The sequence below is a fragment of the Fulmarus glacialis genome, unplaced genomic scaffold (assembly GCF_000690835.1).
Source record: "Fulmarus glacialis isolate BGI_N327 unplaced genomic scaffold, ASM69083v1 scaffold14624, whole genome shotgun sequence".
NCBI classification, from domain to species: Eukaryota; Metazoa; Chordata; class Aves; order Procellariiformes; family Procellariidae; genus Fulmarus; species Fulmarus glacialis.
This window is the reverse complement of record NW_009210112.1, coordinates 114,903-134,382: the sequence shown is the minus strand read 5'-3', so window position 1 is coordinate 134,382 and position 19,480 is coordinate 114,903. Positions and strand designations below refer to the sequence as shown.

At 39.1% G+C, this 19,480-nt stretch overlaps 1 protein-coding gene across 1 annotated transcript in view; it reads left to right on the top strand.

The window, feature by feature from the left end:
* The window catches only part of KLHL32 (kelch-like family member 32), a gene marked incomplete at its 5' end in the record, with an annotated part of 62,473 nt that overhangs the window by 31,707 nt on the left and 11,286 nt on the right, over nt 1–19,480 (top strand). The window contains 1 exon segment of the mRNA XM_009577075.1: nt 13,441–14,167. Within this exon segment, the coding sequence (XP_009575370.1) occupies nt 13,441–14,167 (727 nt within the window).

The window sequence follows — 19,480 nt, the reverse complement described above, 5'->3', positions numbered from 1 at the left end:
AGAATCAGGCTCATTAATGCATAACATGGACTTCAGTGACTAATGTTTGACAACTGTGGGGGTGAAGTGGCTGGAAGAAAGTAGGGGATGCTCAGATGGCTTTTGGCTGTGAGACTGGGACAAGTAAGCCGACACTGTCCTTGTCAGAGGGCTTAGTTGGTTCATTAAAATAGTAAAGCAGAACAAAACAGAAATAAAGTTCCTGTAGTGAAGGTGCTGGTGATATCAGTGGTTAAAAATAAATAAATAAATAAAACCACCTCGTGATTTCACTTGGAAAAATTGATCTTGGTGATTTTATAGTAACATGGCATGTTGAGAGCATACATATATATATAAACGGACTAAGGAGAATATGTACTTTGATGTTCGTTTTTGTGTGTGACCTAAGACATTAATGACATACAAGTCCTGTATAGCTGTTGTCAAGATTATTATAGAAAATGATACATTTTTATGTGATTTGTTGGATTTGCCTATTAAATCCGTAGAAAATTATACCCTAACAATAGGGAAGAAAGGAATAGGAATCTTTCTACATTCAAGAACCATTTAGACTAATTTTCACAGAGCTGAATTGCAGTTTTATAGAATTTTGTCGATTTTGTGCCTATTTCATTCTCTAACAATTTTTACTGATGAAAGCTTGTAGATTCCTATCTCCATAGAGAGCCACTATACTTCTAAAACATATTTCAAGGGAAAAAATAACAAGAGAGGAATAACAATAAAAACAATGTGTATAGGAAAGATTGTAATTTCCACTCATAATTATGTACCAGCAACTTATTTTAATGCTAAATGTGGCTGTGTAAAGTTTCAGTGCATTTGATGTCAGCCTGAATGTTTCCTCTAAAAATGAGCAATTCTAGATTTTGAAATGATGGCTGCTGGAGGGGGGAGGTCCTCTTCTTCCACCTCCCATGTGCTCTGTCCTCACCCTGTTTGAGAAAACAGAAGCACTGTCATAAACTTTGATCTCCTTAAACTGAAATCAAGTCACAGTTAAGAGTCCCAGTTAGACAGCTGTGTTAATGAAGAGATAAGCTTCTGTTCATTACAACTTCAGAAAAACTTATCAGACATAAAGCACCTAGCGATGTTGGTTTTACCATCATGACAAATGATGGAGGGTCCAAACTTGAGCATTTTGTGATGCGTTAGAAAATGGATGGCAAGAAGTTGTTATCTCAGAGCTTCTTGCCATTTGATCCAGTTATTAAAGAGAGGCAGATCTATTAGGCTCCATAGGTTTTTAGGAACCTATGAAGCTACATTTTAGGAATGTTTATGATGGGGGGGATTGCTTGTCATTTCTAACTGTGTATGGCTGGACCTGTTTGAAAGGAAAAAGCGAGGTTCTGTCTCCGGATGCCATATTTTGGGTTTGATTTTATTGCTTTGCTTTGCTTTATTTTGTTTTGCTTTGCTCTGGATAGATTGTCACCCTCCACACTCCTTTCTGATGATCTTGTTAAAACAAAATTTACTTTGATTGCAGGAGTAAGTAGAGCCTTTCCAGTGTGATCAATCCCAGCTTTTTTATTTTATTTGTGTACACTTCCAGGTGTGATAGTCATTGCAGTGCACAGGAAAATAGAGTGGTTGTCAGTAGTGGGGTAGCTGTAAAGTCTGTTGCAATAGGAACTACACGCTAGCTCATACACGTTTTAAACACACAATTGTACATATGGAGTGTCATTGCTAGGAGTTCCACTGGGCCTTGCTCATTCCTTTGATCGTAGTAGAAGAATGAGTTAGGTGTAAGAAGCACATTTGTAGATCTGCCTTTGTAGAGAAGCTCCAGATGACTGTAAAGGAAACTACTCCACAGTTTAAGGGCTTGATCACACAAGAACACACTTCTCTTGAAGCACATTATGGGATAGTTTTGTCTTTGCTGCTTCAAGAAGGTTAAGAAAGAATGCAGTATTTTATTGCCTGTATGGAGATGTGCTTTTCAGCTGCAAAAATATCTCAAATACTTTTGTCAGATGATATTTAGGGATCCGTTTTGTCCTCAGTTTCAGATATCTGCATCTCACCAGGTTTCATTCTGTGGCACAGAGCACAAAAAACTCCACAGAACTTTGGTAGTGGGATAAAAAGACTCAGTTGTGGACAGGTTGAGGGGACAGGAGATTTTAGGTATGTCAGCTGTACCATTGCTGTCTTCTGTCATATCATTTAGTTTTTCTCTCTCTTAGTTCCCATGTTGGGAAAATGGTTGAAATGTACACTTCTCTCAGAGAAGCTCAAGTTTTACTGCTTATAAATTGCTTTGAGATACTTGGAAGGAAAGCGCTATATAATTTTGAAGTTCAAATTCCCCAGAAGGTGTAAAATGGCAAACTTCCATGAGCTGTGATAATTTACAACAGCTGAGAGTTTACCTTCTGTCCCTACCTTACTTCACTTCGAGCTTGAGTAGATGAAAAGTTTAGTTTTTCCATTATAGCAAGTCTTTGCTTTAATATAATATGATTCATTACCATATATAATGTTATATATTGATGTAGTTCAGCTAGCCTTTTGTAAAACTGATTTTTGATCGTAGTTATTTTATTGCAAGTCTAAAAAGCTGAAATGTTTTTATTGAGGTTAGTCAATGTCTTCTAGGTAGGCTTCTGTCTAGTCTCATTTCCGGTAAATGTAAGAAATGGTAAAATAAATGCATTGGATAAAGTGTGTAAAAGAAGTGAATACAGTTTTGAAAAGTGTACATTCTATTCTTAACTGTTATTATAAAACTGACATTTTTTCTATGTGTTTCATAGGAAACACATACATAAAAAAATGAAACTAACACTGTATCTCTCACAACCTTTTTGATAAATTAATGGCCTTTCTGGGAAGGCCAGTATCGTTATGTAGCACCAGGGAGGAAGGAAGCTTGCGGTAAAGTACTGGATTGATAATGCAGGGGACTGTATTTGGTTGGTGGAGAGTTCATCTTTGGGATGAAGAATTCCTCCCTTCTTCACACATTGTGTGGAAACATTTACTAAAAAATTCTGAGACTGAGATACAGCTGTTAAAATTGTTATTAATGGAGCTGTTTAATTATGACTAAGAAATCTGCCAAAGTCATGTAGGTTATATATCCTTCCCTGTACCTGTTGAAGATTCTGCAGGACAATATTTTTGTCTAGCAGCCCTGTGAGGAAATCGGGCAACTGGTGATTGATGCTTTACAGCTTACATGCTTGAAGAAGATAGATCTTATCAGCACTTGAGAAAAATTGAGAAATACTTTTAATACATTGTGATTCACTTTAACGCCATTAATTTTGATAAATGTTTGCTATTAATACAGCTGCATTATGTACCTCTACCTTAATCACAGTATCATATCATGAAATGCATCATTCGTGCTGCTAGACAGACTTTGGCCAACAACTCTGCTTGCTGCATGTTATTGAGTGCTGAAAGATCACAATCAAATTTCTGCCTCTTGGAAAGTGGCTTACAGACTGCAGGCTGGTGTTCTGAAAGCTGCAGCTTGTCGTCTTGACATCACGTAGACCCTAAACCAGCAAAACTCCAACCAAGAGTTATAGCATTTCTTATTTAGCAGACCAAGAGCTTCCTAAAGTAGTACTCTGGACAAATCCACTGCAGCTTTTGCAGAGACTGGTAAGAGGCCAGGGGGACATACACTAACAAGTGCTTTCACCCTCCAGATATAATGAACCTTGGGGTTTTCTAATCTTTCTTTTGGGCCACATATTTCCTGAAGTCATAACTTATTTATATTTGGCTTCCCTGTCTGTTGCCTGAGCCTACTGTCTGATCCCTTAGCCCTCCAAACTCTGTCCCTCTGTGAAGCTGTGGGTCTGTGACTGGATAGCAGTGATTATGGTGGGGTCTGAAAGGGTGCGCATTTTGTCTTTCCTGCCAGCTGTGCTCTCAGACCCCAGTTTGGGAATGCACTTCGGGGCCCCCTTGTACACAAAGCCAGTGCCACTGCTGGGGGTCTAGCACGAGTGTCGAGATGGCTGGGTGGGAGTTGGGGACAGATAGCAGGATGACAGCATCTTTGAATATGTAGTGCGATCCTTGTGGTGGGGGCACTGTGAATATGGTTGGGAAATGTGAATGTGAGACTTTGCTATTTGTGTAGAGAGAAGCATGTTTGCTTCTGAGCCTTCCCAAACAAAGCACATGGTGGCAGATTCCCAAACTGTTACTTCCCTTCTCCATTGGCATGTTAGGAATGTTTTGGGGTCATTCCCAAGAGTTCACTAAATCCATATGTACAGTGTGAACAGTGTGTTTATACTTGGAAAAGGCTAGGCATTTTAATATTTGAAACAGGAGGAAAGGTGGAACTCGGCTGTCAAGCGAGTGGAAGCACTGTGGGGAAGTACTTGCCAAATCACTGGCAGACTGGGCAACTTTTGTCATGCTTCCTTTATCTAGGACTTGGAGTTAATGGATCTTCCTTATTTGGGCTGGGTTGGAGCATTCATGCTATCTGAGGGTAGTAAGACTTTCCTCACTAGACAAAGGAAAAGCACCAGAGCGCCTGGTCCTTTCAATCTACTTACACCAACAGTAGACTTCAATAAATTAAACTGAAACAAGAACAAGTGAAAATGGCATCCCCTATGTCAGCAAGGATGTGCAAGCCTGCTCACAGCTTCTTCAGCTGAGGGCACTTGGGTGTTTTCCACTTAGACAAATGTTCTCCTTAAAAGCCCCAAACTTTTAAGGAATTAAAACTTCCATTCTGTAGTGTGAGGAAAAGGTACAGGAAACAAAATTTATTAAGAACCTTTGGTGTTTGGATCAGTCTTCTCTATCCACTCCCTCTTCAGACAAATATTAATCCTTGCTTCTAAGCTGACCTGAATGTTGGTATGCATTTTGTGATGCTTGACAGACTAGAGAACATCTGATGATGACCAAGATCACAGAACAAAAGATTTACCACTCGCCACTTGAAATACTTGCTTCCTTCAGAGGTATAAAGAAGTTCTTTTGATTTACAGCCTTCCTTGCAGTGCTGTTCTGAGGATGGGAAGCCAGATGGCTGGAGCTGGGTGAGGCTAGGAGGGGACATGAACTGTAGCTGAGGAGGTGCAGGAAACTTGAATCTTCCATTCTCTCCAAATATTGTCAAAGCAGCCCCCAATTTTTCTTTTTTTCCCCTTTTCTTTTTTTTCTTTTCATTTGTGAGGCACTCTGATTCTGTGCCGGTGAGTAAGGTAAGAAATACCTAGTGGGATCGATTCATTTTCCATCCCTTAGAATGTGGGAATGAACAACCCACCAGAAAACTAAATATTGATGCTGCCAGTGGCATGATAATTGGTCTCTGCTTTCATCTCCAAGCAATCCCTTGCTTGGATTCCATTATTCATTCTAAGAGGAAAAGGGTTATTAATGCAGTATTCTTTAATTTTTTTCTTTTGTGTGAATGTGTGAGAGAGAGAACAGGAGAGCAATAACACAATAAGTATATTGGCTAAGAGAAAACATTTGCAAGAGATCCTTGCCCATTTTTTTTAATCTTCTCTTATCATGAAGAATGTGAGCCGTGATAAATTGTTCTGCTAATCAAACAGCACTGAAAGGTTAGGTCATTGGAAGTCTTTAGTCATTTTGTGCTTTTCAAGAGTGAATTTGTTAAAATTATGCTGAATACCCACTTAAAGCCTGGGCTGAAAACCCTACCTGTGTTTTATAACTCTGCACTGTCAGAACTCATAATAAGTCAAACATTCTTTCAGAGGTACTCATAAGGGAGAAAAAACCCTGTAAATTTAAGAGTAATTTCAGATTGTAAATGAAAAAGAGAGGCACGACTGTTCATTTGCACCAATCATGCCTTCCTTTCATCTGCTCTGATTAGGCCTGGTGCGGTTTCATCAAACTACTCCATCACTGAGCTGTCACTCCAGTCGTCTGTTGATTGAAAACAATCAGGGCTCTGATGGCACAATTATTCTGACCCTTTAACTAGAGGCTGCTGTGATAATGAAAGGTTGATTATGATAGTTTGTGCCTCTTTCAGTTTGCCAAGAAGGTTAATTTGGGCATCAGACGGATGTTTAATGGGCGCTTGCTGGCTACACTGAGGTAAATGAGAACGTGCAGTCTTCGATATTGCACGGATATAGTTTGGCTGTCAATCATTGTCATTTTGAGTTTGTGCCTCACACTCTGGAAATCACATTTTATTTTTTCCTTGGGATTTAATTTATTCTGTGCCCTGAGGAAGTTCTTTCACTCTGTGACCTTCACAGTAGCTTTCTCTGTCTTTTTTCCCTTCCCTCAAATGGAGCCCAAAGGCATAATACATCTAGAGGAACATTTTTCTTTCATTTTTTCACATTAAAAAAAAAAAAAGGAAATTTTAAAATCCCTGTTTATCAACTCACCCTGAACAGAGCAAATGTTTTAATTCTGATTGTAAAATCAGAATGTGCAAATGAAAGTGTGCCTGCTTGCTAACGCAGCGCCACACAGGGGGCTGCTTACATAGACACACATTTGTAAAACTGACAAACAGGTAATTTTAAAATGTCTCTGTGTAAAGAGGGTGGGGGATGGCACAGCTTTATTTTCCCAGGTTATGCGCATATGCCTCAGCCTGGTGCCTTGTAAATATGGTCTCAGTCACTGTACTACAACTTTTTGAGTTGGAAAACCTCTCTTCAAGGGGCAAAAGGCATTTCATTGCTGATTCAGAGATTATTAATATTTACTGTGTTCAGACTGGGAGAATCCTATGCATAATTTTGTAGTTGTTTGGCTCAAGCTGCAAAAGAAATGCAAATACCTTATAATTTTGATTGTTCTACATGCAGCTCATTACAGTCTTTTTTTTATGCACATTTTTGATTCAAAATAAAAAGAAGAAAAAGATTTTTATCTTTAAAGCTCTCTGGCATCTAGGTTTGAGCCACTCATTTTCCATGCTGCCCACAACTGTAAGGTAGTACCTGATTGATACAATTCCAAAGAGAGTCTGGAGGCTGTGCTACATGGTTATGTACTAACTTTTAAAAACATTCACGTGCAACTCATGGCTTTGAAAAACTGCATTTGGTGGTTTGGTTTTTTTCCAGAAACAATTCTTCACCCATATGCATTTATTCTTAAATGGGTGATACAGTCCAATGTAGTTCACCTTAAATAAAATACTTAAATGGATATCCTAAAGCCTGGGTTTTGTCCTTTGTAGTCTCTGGAGAGAGAGAAGGACTGAGACCCTTTAGAGATCCAAATTCAGGCCCTTTGGAAATCCCTGTTCATTTTTAAAAAGTGGAAATTCATATCCTTTAGTGGACTTTGTTTCAGAGCTTTAGTAAATGTCCTAGACTTGAGATTTGAAGAGCCAGGGTGGTGCTGACGGTAGCCGGCTGAGACAGACAGTGGTTTTGAGGCAAGAGGTTCTAGTCTGGAATGCCTGAGGCTTGCTGAGTTAGGTAAACTTCAAGGAGAGGCCAAATCATGTGCAAGTTTATGGCCAAAATATGTATTTCTAGTGTTCTCAAACACTGAACTAGTAAACTCCAAGTTTTGCTTTTTGAAGTTCCCTCAGTGCCTTAAAGTGATTGCTGTAGTAACTGTGTTGCTTTCATTACTCTCTTTTGCTTATCAGTCAATAGGAGCAGATCTGTAGCACTGTCCAATATGCTAACAATGCAAAGATATTACTTCGATTTTTTTCTGGCCTAACATTTTCGCTTAAGTTAAGCAACAGAAGGACTGCTCAGGTGAGATTTGTGTTAAAAGAAGAGGTTTGTGGTTCTTTCTCTTTCCCTGGTATATATCATCATCAGATTGTCATGCAGAAATCTGATAACTTGTGTTGAATATATCTGATACCAGTCCAGGAAAATACTTAGCTCCACTTTTCTGTATTTAAAATTGTCCTTTCTCCTAAAATTATAATGTTCACTATGTTATTCTATTTAAGATTTCCATTTGTTTTAATATGACAATGTGAATTCTTTGTTTTGAAACCTTATAAAATTTAATGTTTCCTTTTATTTGTTGTTATTAAAAAAAAAACCCAAACTCCAAAAACCTTGTTTTTTTCACAACTGTCGCTTTTGGCTTCATCTCAGTTATTAGAGACCTTAGATGGTATAAACTAGCATGATTCCTTTGCAGTCTGTGTGGCTACAACATGAATACATCAACTAAAGATCGGACCAAGATGACCTCAATAGAGTTCCCATGGCCCCTGCCTCTCACAGAGCCCAGGCTTAGAGGAGCGTTTTCTCTCTGAGTGCTGTGGACATAAACTTTCCCTGACACTGACTTTGTGACTTAAAGTAGTTTCCAGATGAACTTGGGTCTAGTGAGCATATCAAGCTTTTTGCAGTCATAAAGTAGCTTGGCTTTTCTGGTTAGAAAACTTACGGTGCTGTCAAGTGAAGGTCTGACATGTTTCCTCACAGAGTGGCATGAGAAGGATTGCAGGAGGACGCTGATCGGGATAGGCACAGGTGTGCCGGGTTTTCTTGTTTCCTGGGATAGCAGGCAGCCCAAAAGACCAGGTAACTACTTATTGCAGGGTTATCTTCAACAGAGGTGAAACTCTTAATTCAGCTTTAACCTCCACTGCCTCTGTGCCCTCTCCGTCTGTGGTATGTATGCAGTACATATACCATTAACAGCAGCGAGGGAAGGGCCGCGCTCTGAGGCTGTGTGAATTGGACTGTTGAAGCACCATACTGGAAGCAGAAGCAGCTGTTAGAAATGCAATGAAATCACAATCCAACATGCAGGTGTGTTTAGATGTATGCTCTGACTGTGGCACAATATATTTTTTCCATCTGTTTTCAGCTGTTTTGAGAATGTACTCCATTGCTAAATCAAGTAATGTAACCTTGGAGAAGAAAAATCCTTTGGGTTAAGGCTTTAGAATAAGAGAATTAATCTGGTTTGAAAATCCTGTCCTTCTGAGGGTCTACTTGTGTCATTTACTTAGTTTAGAAGATTAATATGGCAAAATATATTATTTATTAAAGTTGATATAGGCACTAGGCTGTAGCTTCCTTTTCTCAACACTCATACATTAAAATTAATAGAAAAGAAGCTTCTAGCAGTTTAAACAGAATTTGCCTATATGGCACTAAGAGTAGGAATATTTCCTTATTTTTGTAAATTATTTAGCAGCAACACAAATATTTTAGAACTCAAAATTGTGGATGGTCTCTTTGTTTTTGCTTGCTTACTTGTTTGCGTTTTAAACACAGTTGTAATTTCAAGTGCTATTGGTATCTCCTTAGAGAAGTCTGAATGTCTCTCCTTGCAATGTCATAAAGTGTGTAATGGCTTTGGGTTTATTTTGCCAATACTGATTATAGTTGCTAATCACTACTGCCAGAGAGGCTAAAAAATAGGCACTATAGTTACTGTATAGACAGGGTGAATTTTGGAGTTTTTGTGTAGGCACTAAGTCTGCATTAAACAAAACCTGAGTAAAGGTGGTGGAACTTGCCTATCAGCAAACATCTGTATATTTATCAACGCTACATGGAAGTTTGCACTTCTGCCATATGTTCATGAGAGTTATATTTGCCTCCTTTACACTGAAGGAAATTTAGAACTGTATTACAGTCCATCAGTGACTATTTCTACTAAAAGCAAAAGACTTGTTTGGGAACTTAATTTTCTTTCTTTTGAACCAGCCTTCCAATAGCTGCCAAACCATCCAGTGACTAGAATATCTGTTCACCCACACAGATAACTCAATTTTCTTCCATGTCTCCATAGTGTTAGACACCATGTTCTGCTAGAGAGCACCATAACACTGTGTGCTGCATAAAAAATGTGTAAGTCTAAGGCTCAGTTTATGAGTATCCCTAAAACCATATGACCTGTTCCATAGCCTTGTGTCACAATTTAGGAGTTGGTCCTGTATTCTATGAATATACATATAAATACCTACATTTGTAGCTTAAATTCCTAGCAATTATTTTTAAGGAGTGTCCCAAAATGAATTTATGGCATTTAAAATTGAGTAATGGTCATTGTTATCAATAGCAAAACAAGGAGATAAAAACATTACAGCTTTTAACTCTTATGGCCTTTTCTCTGCCTTGGAGTGCCACAGACTAGGTGTGGGTCACACGGAATATTGTAGTCAAATTGTGTTCGACAGTAGCATGAGTTGATTTGGACAGGAGCTTCTAAACACATTGTGATTCCCAGACCTCAGTTGCCTCCCTAAGATCCAGTAGAGCTTCTCTGCTGATTATCAAATGCTACAGACCTCAGACGTGGAGTCTGGTAAGACCCAGTAACAACCTACACAAAAGACAGCCTGGGATTCACCTTACCCTCCCGATTGCTGTTGCAGTTGCTTGTCAGAAGGGAAAGGTGAAAGTAGTGTAGACCAAAGATACCTTTAGATGCAGCATGTAGAGGATCCCAAGGAGGTTGCAATAAATTTAATTTGGAAAGATTCAAAAGTTTTCATCAATAAAGATGCAGGACAGATGAGTGGGGATGAAATAGTGCAGGAAAGGGTGGAGAAAGTTTTGGTTCAAGACCAGACATAGACTGTACATCTCCTATGAGTGCCGACAGAATCTTTGTATCACTTTGCAGCATCACTATGGTGGTTCAGAAATTCTGTGATTTCAGAGAAACATTAAGCATTATTGGTTTCAGTGAAACATTTTTTACAACTCCAGGAATATTCTCAGTACAGACAAAACTCAGTATGAACCAAGTTGCTTTTGCCAAACTTCATGCAGCGGAGAAAATGTATTGTAATGGAGATGTCCATCCCTTCTGCTGCAGATCGTCACACATCCCATATGCAGAAATGAATGCAGATACTGTGTCTTTGAAAGGTATGACTGTATGTAGTGTTGCTTGTGTGTTTATATAGTATTTATTGAGGGGTGGGAGGGAGGACAATAAAGGAAAGAGGAAGGGTGAAGTTCTAAGGTATTAACAGGCATTAATGTTAAACTTCCTTTAAAAGCCTTGTGGTTACCAAGACCTGGTTTACATTAGTGCATGTCTTTTAAGAGTCTGTAATGTCTGTCCTTACAGCACAGGTGATACCTCCATGATGCCATTTTAGATGTGAGTGAAGGCATGAACTATTAGCAAAAGAAACCAATCTGTTGGATGCAAGTGATGACAGATAAGAACTCAATTTTTGTAAATTCTTCTCTTTTAATATAGCAACCCCACATCATTCAGTTGGTATGAATTCAGTTGGTGTCTTCATCATAATGAAGATAGCCTGAATTCCACTTCAATTTCAAGCGTCTAGTCAACGATGAGAGCTAAGAGCCTCTGAAGACTATGAGGAATGATTCACATGGCCTAAGAGTAGGGAGTTGCCTAAAACCACTCTGTAGGAGACACCTGATACATGGATTTGGTGGATTTAGAACATGTGAATATAATGCTCAATGATTTCAAATGCATAAACACTTTCAAATGTATTTAATTAACTTCTTTTTTACTAACAAGTCTAAATACATACAGCTAATGCACATTTTGAAACTCAATACAGCATTTAACTGACTGAATTACTGTTGCAATTTTTGATGCCCTTCATCGATTCTTTGTTTCACAGGGGTTGAATAGCACAGTGGAGCAAAAGTGTTTCAAATTAATCTTAGTAAGAAGGTGGTTTTGGTTTGTCGTCTTCCCTCTCTGACAGAATACAGAAGCAGCAATAAATTTGATATACCATGCGTATATGAAAGCCTTGAGTAAGATAGAAGCCTTTCTTTTCAGCTCCTTCATGTGACATTCCCTTGAGCAATACAGCGCAGTAAGTTTTAGCTGAAACTGTTGTTATTGCACAGCTAGGTAGAAACTTCTGCTCCGCAAATTCTTTGTCAGAATGAAATGAAGTATCATGTAGAGGAGTCTGTCCTCATCCAGAACTAGTCAATGTCTTTGTTAATGACTTGGATGAAAGAATAATATGGGTCTTATATTTTCAGACAATCAGAAGGTAGAATGGTCTTCAAGCACATTCAAAAATACAATTAAGATTGAGAATGATCTTAACAGCGGCCTGAATTAAATAGTAAAGAGTTCAGTAATGACAGAGTAAGCATGACACTTTGTGGAAGTTCTGCAGAAAAAAGAGGTGGGAATAGTACTCAGTTATAAGCTTAAACATGAATCAGCAATATCATGGTGAACTGACAGTCTTGTGTAGTGTTGTACAAACAAAAATGGCATAGATTGTTATGATCAAAGTGATCCTTCCAATCTATTCGCTACTACTACAGTCTTAAGAGGAAGATTTTATCCAGTTTTCAGCAGCAAACATTAAGAAAGAGGGGCATTTCCTTTCAATAACAGAGAACTGTGAGCCAAGCAAGAGAGGTTTAGAAAATGTGACCCAAGATGGATTGAGAGACTTTTTCATTCAGAGAAGAGGAAACTGCACCATACGTAATGAAATGCATTGGAGGTAGAGGAGAAAAGGAAGGTAGCAGACTGCTTTTCATCCTGTATGGATGGATTAATTTCAAGGGTTGGTCTGGGGGTTCCTGAGCTCTGGAGTATAAACCCAAAGGTGGAAAAATGAGGCAATGAGTTGAAGAGTTTCGAGCTCCTGCATAGGTAAAAGGAAAATCTTTCCGAGAGGATAGCTGAGCATGGGGATGGTTTTCCAGAGGAAGTTTGGGTATTTTCATCACTGGAGGTTTTCCAGAACAACTTACACAACAGTTCTTGAAATGGTTTAGGCCCTTCTGAGACTCTTTGTAGACCTGGTTGGATTCAATATGCTTTATGTAGTTTAAAGGCTCTGTTTAATTTTGGCTGTTGATACCAGCTGCAACTGCTGAACAGTTTTAGAGTCTTTCTTCCCGCTTTCTGTCAGTCCCAAACCAGCAGAGCCTCTTCTCTGCTTCTCTCTTCTCTGGCTTAATTTCTGGTCCCTTTACACCTCTCTCCGCTTTATGAATAAAATAAATGAAGGAAAAAAATATTGAAGGATTCAGTATGTATTTTGTTATATTCCTTCAATACTTTGTAATAAATAGAATGAAAGATGGAGAGGAGAAACGGCTTTTCTAATCATCTAACCGTAATCTTTCTTTCTAGTGTACCTGCGGTCTCCAGTGATCACACAGTCCCTACATTTATATTATTGCTCCAGCAGCTTGATACTGGGATATTGTGGTCTCCTACAGCATCACTAACAGTTTGCACAGCAAGAATATTGCAATCTGATAATGCTGTGGAAATTCTTTAGGGGGACTGGTGCAATACAAAGCTTCTATGTATATTATAGGTGGAGTTTTAGTAGGTATCTTTTATGTTGACTCACATGCATTCATAACTACTTTTATATTGATTGATATCACTACTGAGGCAAGTATACAGCTCTTCTTGGAATGCAAGCACAGTTTTCAAAGACCAAATTTTGACAGAATTGTACACAAATAATTGGTGTCTTGTTTTTCCCTTCCTTCCCCCCACTTTTAGCTGGCTGTGAGGTGGTTGGAACACAACTGCCGCTACCAGTACATGGATGAACTTCTCCAGTATGTCCGCTTTGGCCTTATGGATGTGGATACACTGCATACCGTAGCTCTTTCTCATCCTCTTGTCCAAGCTAGTGAAACTGCGACAGCACTTATTAATGAGGCCTTGGCTTACCACCAGAGCATCTATGCACAGCCAGTTTGGCAAACCAGAAGGACAAAACCTCGCTTCCAGTCAGACACTCTTTACATTATTGGTGGGAAAAAACGTGAAATCTGTAAAGTGAAGGAATTGCGGTACTTCAATCCGGTAGATCAAGAGAACGTTCATATCGCAGGGATTGCAAACTGGAGCGAGCTAGCACCTATGCCTGTAGGGAGAAGCCACCACTGTGTTGCTGTCATGGGAGACTTTCTTTTTGTGGCTGGTGGAGAGGCAGAGCACTCCACAGGGCGCACTTGTGCGGTGAGAACTGCCTGTCGATACGACCCCCGCACTAACTCTTGGGCTGAGATAGCTCCAATGAAGAACTGTCGGGAACACTTTGTGCTGGGAGCAGTGGACGAGTACCTCTATGCAGTGGGGGGCAGAAATGAATTGCGTCAAGTGTTACCTACAGTGGAACGCTATTGCCCCAAGAAGAACAAGTGGACCTTTGTACAGTCCTTTGATCGATCGCTCTCATGCCATGCAGGATATGTGGTGGATGGTCTTCTTTGGATATCAGGTAGAAAACGTTTCACACAGTTTGAGGTACTAACAAAATACCAAAATACTGTCTCAAATGAAACTAATAAATCTTCTTAGGTTTATATGTCAGGATAACTTTTGTCTTAGGAGATGGGTATTTCAAAGAATTTAAGCCTGGAAGCATAAAATCAAGCCTGATTAGAAGTATAGGAGCATAACATACCTATACAATATGTTTTGTCTGCTAAATATCTCTCTGTGTTTCCAAACTGCGTATATCATATGTGCTATCTCCAGTTGCCATTCGTAAATCACAGTGAATCAAAATGATAATGCACTTTTGGACAAATTTCAGATGGCAAATTCTGTGTGCTTCCTAAAAACAAAAAACAAGACCCAGTTTCTGTAGTATGATCTGGTTCCACTGCATTTATTCCTGATAATGAAATAGAGAATTAAGTGCCTGTTGGCTTGTGTACATCCAGGGCTTGAAGGCAGGTGTATGAACTGCTCCCACTTGTTCTTGAGGATATTGTAACAGGCGAAGATGACCTTCTTTAGAAATCGTGCACGGCTCTGTCCATAACAAGTGCACAGAACTGCCTGATGTAATCATAGCTTTATGGCACAGATAGATGAAAGTATAGCCTTGTAATCTTAAACTAACATATCATTTGCAACTCAGTCTGATGTACTTCTTATTTTACATGTGCACATTGATGGAAGTTGAGGACACTGTGCCATCAATCTGTGTAGTGACTTTTCTGTTATTAGTTGCTTTGGAACAAGGTACTGTCTACAGAAAATTTGACAGGAAAAAAAACCCCACCTTTTAGTAAGAAGTGTGTTGTGCAAGGTTATGAAGGTTATAAATTGTAATATTTATCAAGGAAGTTAATGAGTAAATGGGGCCAGCCCTTGAGGAAAATGTTCAGTGATTGCCATCTTCACTGTATATACCCTCTGGGGATTTTAATATGGTCTGGGATCCCTCTAGTGAAAAGATGGCATATGAATGGAAGATTAAGTTAGCTACTTAGGCCTTTGCTGTGCTTCTGCCCAGCGAAGTGGTTGAGTCACCATCCCTGAGGTATTTAAAAGGCGTGTAGATGTGGTGCTTAGGGACATGGTTTAGAGGTGGACTTGGCAGTGTTATGTTAACGCTTGGACTCGATAATCTTAAAGGTCTTTTCCAACCTAAATGATTCTGTGATTCTCAAAGTATGTCATTTAGGTTAGTGGAGCTCCTTACAGATATATCTTTCTGCCCATATGGATTAAGTGCCTTATAGGCATTCCCAAGCATTGGCGGGGGAGGTAATTATTTTTGTACATAAAAATACATACACTAAAGTAATGAATAATGACTTTGGAATTAAAAGCATGACAGAATGCAGAAAATCACCAAGATCCCTGGCAGGTGCTTTGGGTCGCTTTCTTCAACAACTGGCATCAAAGGAGTCTTGTAGAGCTTGTGCTGTGTGTTAATCCTGAAGTGTGCACACAGTGGGGCTTTGAGACCCAGGTACAGTACAGAAACAGGGTTTCTGCTTTAGGGAACCACAGAGCATTACCCTGTTTATTCACTACCTTTCCTATTTTATCAGTGGAGAGAGATGTGTGTCTGTGATGGGCAATTCAAATACATGGATGATACTACTGCTGTGTCCTGATTTTTTTTTTTTTTTCTTTTTCACCCTCCTCTTGTGATTTACATTTGTCAGTATCTATGAAAAACAGGACTCTTTCGGACATTGTGTTAAATGTATTCGTATAAAATCATTGAATGAGCACTAGAAACATCCCATCAGAGTGTGGTCCTTGCTCCAGTACGTGAAAAAAGTAATTTTTTTTTTCTTAATTTCTTTTTTTCTGAACAAAAAAACCCCAAGGAAGTATTTGATAGAGATTTTTAAGTCAAATGTGGGACTGGTTGAAGATTACTTTTAATCTTTCCAGATATACTAGGAAAGGGAAAATTATGCTGAGGATTAATTAATGTGCTTAGTTACGTAAGTGAAATGCATGCCTGCCTGTGTGTTTATTTATATAATGAAGCAGTGTGATATTCTGTTGAAGGATATGCCTCTAATACAGCTGTAGAATCAGGGGAAGAGGTAAGTGGAAGCCTATTAGATGAACTCTTTAAAACTGGGCAAAACAACAAAAAATATTTTATCAGTATTTTTCCATTTATACTTGAAAATGCTACCAACATAACTTCTGTTGTAAAGTCACAGTAAGGAGCAATGTTTTGGCAGTGAATAAGATAGACAGGACTTTTCGGTTGTATTTTGTATAGTTTTTGAGAAAATGCTTAGCTGTTTTGAGTTGCTAGATTCTGACAGGTTATTATGAATTACGAGAACATTCTATGCAATACTTCAGTAGGGTATTGATCTGAATTATGTACTCACAGATTGAAAACTGTGTTCTGTGTATTGAATAGAGTTATTTTATAAATAAAACTAGATGGAGATGCAATAACTGTAGCTAGCTTTTTATTATTAATTAATTGCTTAGGGCTAGAATGTAGCTTGTCGTACGTGTATATTCAGGGGCAGGGGAATAGTACAGAGAGATGTTTTATTGTTCCAAAAAGATCAGTAGTCACTGCTCAAAAAATCCACTGTTCATCATAAAATGTAAAGTGTTAGCATAAGAGTAATCAGTAATGCAAGAGGGAACCTAAGTTTGAAGTATGTGGCCTAAAATTAAGTAATTAAAAAATTAGTCTGAGTTAGGGATGTTTCTGAGCTGTATCCCTGCTGCTTTTTCTGGGAAATCAGGTCATCAGTAAGAGCTCTCAAAGTCAGTCTGCTACTACCAGCTGGCGAGGTAACCATGAAAATGTGCCCAGTTTTTTAGTAAGTGAATAAATTAAATAGTGATAATACAAGTTTCTAGCCCTTGTATTTGTGGAGGGTGTCATCAAAACATGACCCACATATGGACCATTTACTTACTCTATAGCCAAAGCATCAGCGCCTCTGCTACAGCCCCTTGTCTTCTAAAGGCTTTGCTAATCAAAAGCTGACTAGACCTAAGGGGTTTCTATTATTATTACTGGTTTTCATTGTCGGCTTTACTTTGGTGCTCCTTTGGGACAAATATGAGAAGGAGTAAAAAATAATAGAGCATAAAATCATGGCAAAGGCAGCAGGGAAAGGAAGTGTGTTAAACAAAATGCTGTAAGCACATGCTGGCAGTAGGAGATGGGTGGCTGGTGTTTCAGGTGACAGAGGGACTCCTAAGCTGCCACCACCCCTTTGGGGTTTTTAACCTGCCAGAAGGCTCAGAGGGAGCCTTCTGCACTCTGGAACTGGTTGGACCCTCTGGTCAGCACAAGTGGGTTCAGCTCTCGAGTCTTCTGAGCTCCATATATTATGGAACATATTTTTATATTTGTATCATTACTTTTTCTTGTCTTTTTTTATTTTTTCACAGCCCACATTTTATTTTATTTTCTTATTTTAAAAAGTACATGAGAATTCATTAAAATAAGTTTTCTTTATTGACAGTACAGCATCGGGCAGATGGTTTTGAAATTTTATAAAAAGATGAATCTTACAGGCCCCAGTTAACATCTGACACCATGACCCATTTCACAAATGAATTGCATGCCACATGCTTGAAAAGTGAAGTATTTGAGTGAAAGAGAAACAAAATGCACCAAACCCTTTGGAGTTCAACATTACTAACAATCATTCCCTTCAAAAGCAGGGAAATATTTTCCTTAAGAATGAGAACTTGAACTATGCCCATTTCCCTGCATCCTCTGTGGCGCGCACATGCAAATCTGAAGACCTACTTTTCTATACACGTTAACCTTCCTCCTCCCGTATAGGTGTAGCGCCCGTCGGGACAGAGAGGGGCAGGGAACCTCTGCCAAGCAGTTCAGCTCTGGGCCATTCCTGCACCTGCAGCTGGGGATAACGAGGCTTCCCCTCTGCCTCAAATGCTCAAGAGATTAGCACATGAAAAGTCTTCTCTAAAGCAAAGTATTATGCTGTTGTTTCTCAGAGGTCCGAGTTGCCTGACCTTAAGTGTGTCAGCTAAAATCACATCTTGACATGCACACAGAAACTCAACTTGGGGGCGGTAAACAAGCCAACCCTGTACAGTTGCTTTGTATGTAACAGCTTTTTCTTCAAAATTCAAGATTCCTTTGTTGTTGTTATTATTTTTTCCCTAATGATGGAGATTTTGACCAAGGAAATGATGAAAATCACATATCTTGAAGAATTATTCTGAGTTTGCAAGTGGTTTGAGGGGAAAAGTATTACCTTACTATCAGTATGCTGTTTGTTGTGAGGAGAAGGAAATTTTTTCTCAGTAAATGTCTATAAAATTGTTTTATGAAAAATAGATCTGGAATAAATAGGAATCTACAGTGTCTAACCAAATCAAGTTTTGCAGTGCAGCTGGCACAGAAATTACCAGGAGCAGGAGCTTAACAAGTACATAAAAATTGCCTCAGTGACCCAGTCTTAGTTTGTATATGGAACAGTGTTTCTTTATTATTACTATTATATTTGAATAAAGATAATGGATCTCACACCTTTCAAGCATGGACATTATAGGTTTGATGCCATTGATTCTTCCTAGATTGAATGTGAACATCGGGTTTTAATGATTTTTCAAAAAACAACCCACAAAAAAAATAGGGCTTGTGCCCCTCTTGTTTGCAGCTGGATTGCATCGGAGGTGGAACAGTGTTAATTAGAGCTGCTGGTAGTGTCTTCCAGGGCACTCGTTAAGGTGGGAGAATATGCTCCAGTTTAGCTGTCCTCGCTGCACCTAGGCTGGCTAAAGTAAAAGGCAGCAGACTTGCATGTTGAGGAAGGATTATCTTGTGTTTAACATACAAACACGTAAGAGAGGAAAGATTTCTATTTTAAAATAGCAGAGCACCTTGGGGCGCATGTCATGAGTTTCTATATATTCCCTGGATTTGCTGGAAGGAATACACGTGGGAGCTCTTTGGCAACATGTAGTTTTACACGTCTCCCAGCAAACTCGGATTCGTGCGTGCAGCCTAGCACTTGGGACTTCGGAGAAAGTTGTGAGATTTTCTGGGGGATTTGGATTGGATTAGATTTCTCAAGTCATATGGGGGTCTTACTGGGACATGTTATAAATATGGATTATAAATTTTCAATTGGGAAAATGGTGTTGAATCTACTGCCTCCCACCCTTCTCTTTTTGGAGGTGTCTTTATTGAAGGTGCTTTTCAGTGCAGTTTGTAGACTGTTTGGGGGACTGTAACAAACCAAAATTATTTCCCGTGTGTGGGGAAGGGCTGGTCTTGGGCTCATCGAGGACCTCTCCATGTAGGGGGGCACTGTTG